The sequence below is a fragment of the Lolium rigidum genome, chromosome 4 (genome assembly GCF_022539505.1).
Source record: "Lolium rigidum isolate FL_2022 chromosome 4, APGP_CSIRO_Lrig_0.1, whole genome shotgun sequence".
In the NCBI taxonomy this organism is placed as follows: Eukaryota; Viridiplantae; Streptophyta; class Magnoliopsida; order Poales; family Poaceae; genus Lolium; species Lolium rigidum.
In genome coordinates, this window is record NC_061511.1 from 213,517,529 (window position 1) to 213,526,534 (window position 9,006).

Below are 9,006 nucleotides of genomic sequence, written 5' to 3' on the forward strand. Positions count from 1 at the left end.
GATCATTGTTGATGGATACCGGAAGCCACAAGATCCCATTCGGTTGACCTTCACCGAATTCTACAACCATCAACTCAATGCCTCTGCACGTGACAAGATTAGGAGTGGCATCAACCGTAAGCTCCTTGATCAAGTCAATGACATTGACTCCGCTAAAGAGTTGTGGGATCGGATCGTAGTACTCCAAGAGGGAACCGATCTAATCCAATCAGCTCTCTATGAGTCAGCAAAGACTGAGGCAACTATGTTCATGATTAGACAAGGAGAATCCGTGGCTGATGCTTATGGAAGGCTTGGTGCTCTGAGAGTGAAGGTCAAGGGCCTTGGATGTGAGAAATACAACGATGGTTTCGAGATGAATGAAGCATTCATAAAGTCCAAGGTCATCGCGATGATTGCGAGTCAAGCAAAAGGACACCAATCTAGCCCTCAACTTGCAAATCATTACCAAGAGTGCTGATCTGAACGCAGATGATCTAGTCTCCTATGTGGCCGCCAATGAGAACATGGCCAAGACAGGAGAAAGGCTCATGGCAATGAACCGTGTTGATGAAGCCTCACACAACCTTGCCCTGAAGGCTAGAGCTAATCATGAAAGAGAAGAAGACTATGAAATTGAAGAAGCTGAAGAGATGACATCAACTAGTGACATCGCGATCGACTTTTCCTTCTTTGCCAAGAAGTACAAGACGAAGCTTCCAATATTCTTCAATGAAAAGAAGAAGAAGAGGACGTGCTACAACTGTGATGAAGATAGTCACTTTGCAAATGAGTGCCCTTATGAGAAAATGGTAGACAAGCCAAAGTTCGTCAAAGGAGTCAAGCCAAGATTGAAGCCAAACCCAATCAATGATCGATACAAGAAGAACAAGGGAAGAGCCTTTGTTGTGACCGAGTACACTTCCGAAGAAGAAGAAGAAGATGAGGAGAACGAGGCCGAGTGGCTGGTTTGGCTTTCTCCAAACCCGGCCACTCTTCACATATGACTACTCCAAGGATTACTCCACGGAGAATGATGTTGGTTCTTCCTTCATGGCAAGAACAACTCATGATGATGATTCTTCCTCCTCTACGGTCGTCGGCTCTTGTCTAATGGCAAGAGAAACAAAGGTGATGGAATCTCCACCCTCTCTATCTAGCATTCTTGATGATGATGAAACTGAAAATCAAGAAGAGTTAGCTATGCTTAAAGAACTTTACAACGTAAGATGCACTCTTCAAGGTAATGCTCTTGTCAAGTTTGATTTCTTGATGGACTCCTCAAAGAAAAGGACGAGTCCATTGAGGAATTAGAATATCATTTGAATGATAAAGAACGGAGATTAAATCTCCTAAGACAAGAACTAAAAACCGAAAGGTGCATATCTCAAGGCCTTAAGCAACAAATTGAAACTTTTGAACTTGATAAAGTTAAGGACATAGAAACTATTGAAAGAGCTCAATTATTGGCCCAAGAGCTCGATGCTTCAAAGAAGGAGCTTGAAGTTGCTCATGCTTCTCTCACTAGGGATCTTGACCACCTTGAAAGGGCTAACAAGCTTGTCAAGGATGAGCTCAAGAAACTTGGAGAGAACCATGGCATACTTCAAGAAACCTACAAGAAGGCTCTTGGACCAATGAATGATTCCATTGTTATTGAAAAAGTTGCTAGTTCCTGTACCTCTTTTACTTGTGAGCATGCTAAGCTTGTTGCGGAACATGTTCGTTTACAAGAGGAACTATCTTTGCATGTTGAGACCAATACATATCTTGAATTTTTGGTGACCAAATATGGTCTCAACTATCATCCTAATGAATCGGCTTGTGAGCAAGCAACTATTCTTGAGGAAAATGCTAGGTTGACAAAGGAACTAGCCAAGTTCACCACCGCCAAGAATAAGATGAGATTGGATGACCTTTTGAGTAAGCAAAGGTCAAACAATCAAAAGCATGGACTTGGATATGCTCTCAAGCCCTACAAGAAGAACATCTACAAGAAGGAGAAGCCCGCTCAAGAGAAGAACAAGAAGGTCACTAATGTTGGCAAAGCCTCAGGGGAAAAGTCACTAGTGGTGATCGCACGGGACCTAACAATCACTATGAACTATTTGTTGATTACTATGATGATGTTTATGCTAACTATGTTGGCCCTCGTAATGCATATGCTTATAGAGGGTACTCAATTTGGGTACCAAAAGATATTGTTGCCATTACAAAGGAACCCATTAATCGATGGGTTCCTAAATCCTCTACTTGATTTTGTAGGGGTATTCCTCCGGTGGTCTAAAATGGGTGTTTGATAGTGGATGCACCAATCATATGACCGGAGGAAGAGGTGTGCTTGATCAATTCATTGAGGATATCAACAAGAAGTCAAGCATCACCTTTGGTGATAACTCAAAGGGAAAGGTACTTGGGTACGGCAAGGTGGCAATCTCTAAGGGATGATTCCTAAGGATATAAAATTGAACTTATGAACTTATGAGTAATTAATACAATAAATGGATGTGTGCATTGTTTCGATGCGAGAGGCTAGGTGTAGCTCCTCATTTTTTTAAAAAGGATTGTTCCTAATGTTTTATTTACACACTCGTTTCGGAGGAAAGTTCTCATACATTCAAACACTTCTTTATCTAAATTGATGTAGTTTTCTAATCCTACAAAATTCAATAGGATATGGTCTTTGTTATTCCTAATTTTTAGAACCATTTGAATCAAAGACCCTTTATTTAGTTCTAGGTTTCAAGTAATGGTCCCTAAGAGCATCTCCACCGGGGAGCCCCAAATCATCGCTGGTAGCAGTTTGAGGAGTCTAGAGAGAGAAACTGTTCACACCGGCGGTCCAATAAAAATCCACATCATCACGAGCCCAATAGAATAGCCGGTGAGCCCCAATCAATACCTGTGCGAAGGGAAGCTATCGGGGGCGCCGGCAACACAAGCAGCAAAACTCCATCTAGAAAGATTCCCGCCGGCTCACGCGTCAGCCTCTCCCTCTCTCCCAACTACCACTCTCTCTCCTCTAACATGTGCTGCCGGCACATGCTATTGGACTGAACAGTGTGAAGAGCCTAAATTTTTTAGCCGGCGTTTGCTACCGGCGGTCCCAATACGTAGCCGGCATGTGTGCTGCTGGGTGCCGACTAGTATTTGGGGTCATAGGTGGAGATACTCTAAATTAAGTTCAAACTATTGAACTAGAGTATGCAATCCAGTAACCGCGCAAAATCGTAAAAATGCAGAACTAGCCATTTTCCACGGCCGTGCTGCAGGCCTGCAGTCCTTCTGGAAGCAGAGTAGAGTCAAAACTTGCAGTTGATAAAGCTCACATCACAAACACACACGGGCCGGTTGGCTGGTTGCTGAGCAGAGAGAGGAGCAGCTCCATTCTATGGCCCTCATGAATCCACAGATCCCCCTTTCTCCTCCTCCGCAAGCTCCGGTTTTTAAACCTCCTCCGCGGCCCCTCTCCCTCCACCCGGCCCCGGAGCAGCGCAGTCTCTCCATCCAGTTCCAACTCCTCACCGCCTCTCCTTCCTCCCTCCTCCACGCAGCAGGACAAGTACCGCCACCGAATTGGCCAAAATCCTCCTCACACGCAAACCAATCGCGAGCCACAATCACCCATTTTTTCCCCGCGGCCCGCCGTTCTACTACTACAAGGAGAAGCCACACGCTCCTTAGAGGCTCGGCTGTCTAGAGGTTCTTGGGATCTCCGAGCGCGTAGCTTCGCCTTGTTCTCGTTGCGTCAGGGTTCTTGGATTGGTGGGTCGAGTCCGCGAGCTCGTGGGAGATGCTGTCTGTGAGCTCCCCGAGGGTGCACATGAGCAGGGGCGCCGTGGACCCGGTCCAGCTGGCCTCATGCCGGTGCCGCTGGGCATGCCGGGCGGCCGCGCGGGCGGTGCCGCCGCCGCCGCCCAGGCGCCGCACGCCTTGTGTTTGTTTCGTGGCCGCGCCCAGCCAGACAGGTTTGTGTGCTTCTTGTTTCTTTCAGCTGTCTTTACCACTGCAGACTGCATCCTATCTTTAGCAACGGTTGTTGGACTTCGGAGTGAAGCTGAGCTAGAGTTCGTCTGCGCAGGTCTTGCTGCTATCGACGTGCTGGCAGCCGGTGCGGCGGCGACAACGGCGAGGCTCCCTGAGCGCGTGTCTGTCTCATCTCTGCTGGAGGTCGTGTCGGACGACCTTCTGAAGCTCAACAACAACCTGAAAGCGGTGAGCGTCTTATCGAGGTCTTTGTTAAGTTCGCTCAAGATTACTTTTTTTCAGTGAGTGTCTAATAGGTCCTCACATTGATCATGGTATGGAATTGCGTAGGAAATTCTTCCGAAATATGATGCGACAGTTGTATTGGCCTGCTATTTTTGTAACTACACCATCCAGGGTTATGATTTCGATTGCTCATGCGATGTAGAAAATCATAGGAAAACGGATCAACTGCAAGTTCAGTCCAAATAGTTTGAACCTGCGAAAGAAGTGTGCACTGTTTTCTTTTAACTTCAATCTTGAGCCGTGTTTCAACCTAACACTGCCGTAGTCTTAAATCGCCGTAACTTTCTCTCTATAGATCAGAGATGTTGACAGACAGTACATGTAGTGGCGGAGCCACATCCCGACAACCCCGGGTGGCCGCCTGCAGGGGCAGAGCTACATAGGCTTATCAGGGTGCACCTGCAACCAGGCACAGAATTTTTCTAGTTAGCAATTAGGCCAAATTTTTTTTTTTTAGCTTGTGTGCCACCCTATGTCATGTAAAGTGAACCCTGATAGCCTAAATTCAGGTTCCAAACAACGCCCTTACACTCTACTGAACCCCGGTCAGTCTTTGTCTAGCTCTGCCCCTGGCCGCCCGGGCTTTGCTGAGGAATCTCCATAGGGTTACAGCACAGTACAAGGATTTACTGAGTTCAATGTGGGCAAATTCCAGTCTACTTAGAGGCTGATTCCGCCACTAAGTACAGAGATGGATCAAAAACCTGCAGTAGCTACTATGATTTCACAGACTATTCTAAGTTAATTAGATTACACGGGACATATACAATTTGGGCTAAAAGAAAATAAGCCAGTGTCATTTGCAATGCACATGTTGGCACCGGTTTACCTGTTCTTTAAAAGTGGACTGCATATCATACACAGGAATACAGTCTAATGATATGGCTAAAGACAATGACAGCTTCCTACTGGTGCACGCTTTCCAAACCATCCTAATCGTGCATTGGCCCCATATTTGATGACTTGGAGTTCAGCAGCACCGCTAGTGACTAGCTGCCTTTTTCTGGTCTCTGTTTGCATAATCTTGAGCTGTGTTTCAACCTAACAGTGACGCAGTCTTAAATCACCGTAACTTCCTCTCTATAGACCAGAGATGTTGACAGACCGTATATGTAGTGGCGGAGCCACATCCCGGCTGGCCTCCTGCTGGGGCAGAGCTACATAGGCTTATCAGGGTGCACCTGCAACTGGGAAAGGAATTTTTAGTTAGCAATTATGCCAAGAATTTAGCTTGTGCGCCACCCTATGTCATGTAAAGTGAACCCTGGTAGCTGAAATTTAGGTTTCAAAGAACACCATTACACTCTAGTGAACCCTGGTCAGTCTTGGTCTAGCTCTGCCCCTGGCCGCCCGGGCTCTTTTGAGGAATTTCCATACGGTTACAGCACAGTACAACGATTTATGGAGTTGATTGCAGGCAAATGTCTGTGGGCCTAGTATGTGTACTTTGCCCAGGCTCTACTTAGAGGCTGGCTCCGCCACTAACAGAGCTGGATCAAAAACCTGCAGTACCTACTATGATTTCACAGATTATTCTAAGTTAATTAAATTACAAGGCAATTGGGGCTAAAAGAAATAAGCCAGTGTTGTTTGCAATGCACATGTTTGCACCGGTTTACCTGTTGTTTAATAGTGGACTGCACATAATACACAGGACTACAGTCTAAAGATATGGTTAAAGACAATGACAGCTTCCTACTTGTGCACGCCTTTCAAACCGTCCTAATCGTGTATTGGCCCCATATTTGATGACTTGGAGCTCAGCAGCACCACTGGTGACTAGCTGCCTTTTTCTGGATAGGTCATCTCTGTTTGCGTAATCAAGACAGCAAACTTCAGAGCACATATCAAACAGATAAATGCACATATCTACACTAGTTTTTGACATACGATTTTTCTACACTAGTTCCTGCTGAGTTCTTATTTCCAGTAACTACTAAGTAGTAAGTAGCTGACATGATCTCAATAGCTTATTGGTGCAGAAAATCCAGTTCTAGTTTCTGCCGCAGAACAAATTTTTGGTGCTGGTGGAAAGAGATTAAGACCAGCATTGGTTTTTCTGGTGTCCAGAGCAACTGCAGAGTTAGCTGGTTTGCCGTAAGTTCCTCTTCTTGTTGCAGCCTTACAATTTCTGTTCTTTTAATTATGCACTCAGACCTTTATATATTTGCATTCCAGGGAGCTAACTACAGAGCATCAACGTTTGGCAGAGATTATAGAGATGATTCACACTGCAAGTTTAATACATGATGATGTCATAGATGATAGTGGGATGCGAAGAGGTACATATGTTGCTATATACAAACGAATCAGCAATCATTCAATAGAAAAGCGTTCTCTGTTGTTTATTCATCCTAATGAAATGGTTCAATGAGGAAACAAGGAATTTTTTTTTATATTCTAAACTAGATCTGGTTGTTTGCAGGGAAAGAGACCATTCATCAGCTATATGGAACCCGTATAGCCGTGCTTGCTGGTGATTTTATGTTTGCGCAATCTTCTTGGTTTCTTGCAAACTTAGAAAACATTGAAGTCATCAAGCTCATCAGCCAGGTACTGAAGGACTCTGCAGAAACTCCATCCTAGTCTGTAAAACTATATATGCTTTTTGTGTGTAAACAGTCAATGTGCTCTGCTCACAGGTGATCAAGGACTTTGCCAGTGGTGAGATAAAACAACAATCAACTCTCTTCGATTGTGACGTCACCCTCGACGACTACCTGCTCAAGAGCTACTACAAAACTGCCTCCCTGCTCGCGTCGAGCACGAGGTCTGCCGCCATATTCAGCGGCGTCAGCACCACGATATGCGAGCAGATGTATGAGTACGGCAGGAACCTTGGGCTCTCGTTCCAAGTAGTCGACGACATCCTCGACTTCACCCAGTCGGCTGAGCAGCTTGGCAAGCCGGCAGGGAGCGACCTGGCAAAGGGGAACCTGACAGCCCCGGTCATCTTCGCCCTGCAGGAGAACCCGGCGCTGAGGGAGATTATCGACTCTGAGTTCTGCGACACGGGCTCGCTGGCGACGGCCATGGAGCTTGTCCACAGTAGCGGCGGGATCAGACGGGCGCAGGAGCTCGCGAGGGAGAAGGGTGATTTGGCGCTCCGGAATTTGGAGTGCCTTCCTAGGAGCGGGTTCAGGAGCGCCCTGGAGAACATGGTCAAGTACAATCTTGAGAGGATTGACTAGGATGGATCCACTTGGTCTGTCCCTGAAGATTCAGATGACACACCTGCGGGATGTGTACATACCAGCTTCCACAAAATTCAGTATCATGTCCATTTAAGGAGATGACTGATGCAACATCGCAAGCAACATCACAGCATTGGCGTCATGGTGTGTACCCACTACCTCGTGTGTACTACATGTATAACGTAGCGTTGTATTCTGCAGTCTGCATCTCAAGTAACTGCCCAGGTAAATATGTACCATATACCCGAAAGATTAAATTTTATTAGTATAACAGGTAGGAACATTATTTTTTTCTTCCAGTGGTGAGTGAATCTTGTAATTCTGTTGACCACCGGAGTATGAATTAACATTGTTATAGCCCGGAAAGTGTCTTTGGGTCCCGACCTCCACTGATTCCTTCGTTTAAAAAAAAATCAAATCATATTTAAATGTTCCAAAAAAATGAGAAAAACATTCTGGGCATAATCAATGATGTATCCTACAAGTACGCAAAATCGCAATGCGAAATTGTTGGTATTGTGAGCTGCATAAAAAATAACAATCTGATGAAAACGAAGATTTGAAAATATGCATACTCAGACCCACACTTTTATCTTTTTTGTGCATCTCCAAATACAAGGTATTTGAATTGAGATTTTGCACATTTGTGAGAAACACCATTGGATACATATGGATTTGTTTTCAATTCTTTAAAAACTTCATAAATATGATTTTTTTAACAATGGGATCAGTGGAGCTGGGAAGCGAAATCTCCACTGTATATCCAATATATACACTGTAAAGATCCTGTCCATTCTGGATTGTTGAGATGTGTATTCCTACTTGCATATTTCACTACTTCAAATTATTTACCGATAATCATATGAGCTTTCCCATGATCATCAATTTTTTAATGAATGTTCTTGTTGGGAATCAGGCAGAGCTGAGTGAATCAGTAGGTAGCCGGCTGGGATAGATCCAGCTGAGCAGAAACGAGCAGACACCACACGAGTTTCCGTCGGTGGCAGAAGCTTCTTCTCTCTTTACATACACTTCGAATAAATGCTCTATTTGTTTGTTCTTTAAAAAACAGATCAAGTGTTGCTCTCTTTTGCATAATATAAAACAAAAAAATACACTCCACTAGTACTGGTGGTCGCCAGAACTCGGAGCAAGTATAGTATTCTTCGCACTGCGGCTGCGTCGGTGGTGCTAATTAACTAATTAATTAACAACCGGGTTATAGAGCATCGACGGTACTGGTACGACTCGTGATGAACGATGGCGAGGTCGATCTGAATCGGCCATTATTAATGACGAGACCGATGAACATGGAGATGCTCCCTCTCTGCGTGTGCTTGTCGCCGTACTCGAAAAATACTTGCAAAGAGTAGTAAATTTACAATTGGATGCATCTAGTAGGGCACGTATAGTATATTCACTTATGTATTCTCCTACCATGTGGCGTACGTCGAGCTGTCCCCTTGCACCGTACAAATTTTCAGAATAATTGTTTGCTACTCCCTTCGATTTATAGTAAGTGCTATAATTTTAGTTTAAACTTAGAATAGACGATTTTCTC

At 44.8% G+C, this 9,006-nt stretch overlaps 1 protein-coding gene across 1 annotated transcript; it reads left to right on the plus strand.

Annotated features, from left to right (window-relative positions):
- Positions 1–3,743: 3,743 nt before the first annotated feature.
- On the plus strand, positions 3,744–7,805 carry LOC124707012 (solanesyl-diphosphate synthase 2, chloroplastic). Its single transcript, XM_047238675.1, has 6 exons — positions 3,744–3,947; positions 4,061–4,194; positions 6,221–6,348; positions 6,430–6,533; positions 6,677–6,804; positions 6,894–7,805. The coding sequence occupies exons 1-6, from the start codon at positions 3,773–3,775 to the stop codon at positions 7,440–7,442; spliced, it is 1,218 nt and encodes a 405-aa protein (XP_047094631.1). The 5' UTR covers positions 3,744–3,772; the 3' UTR covers positions 7,443–7,805.
- The last annotated feature ends 1,201 nt before the right edge of the window (positions 7,806–9,006 follow it).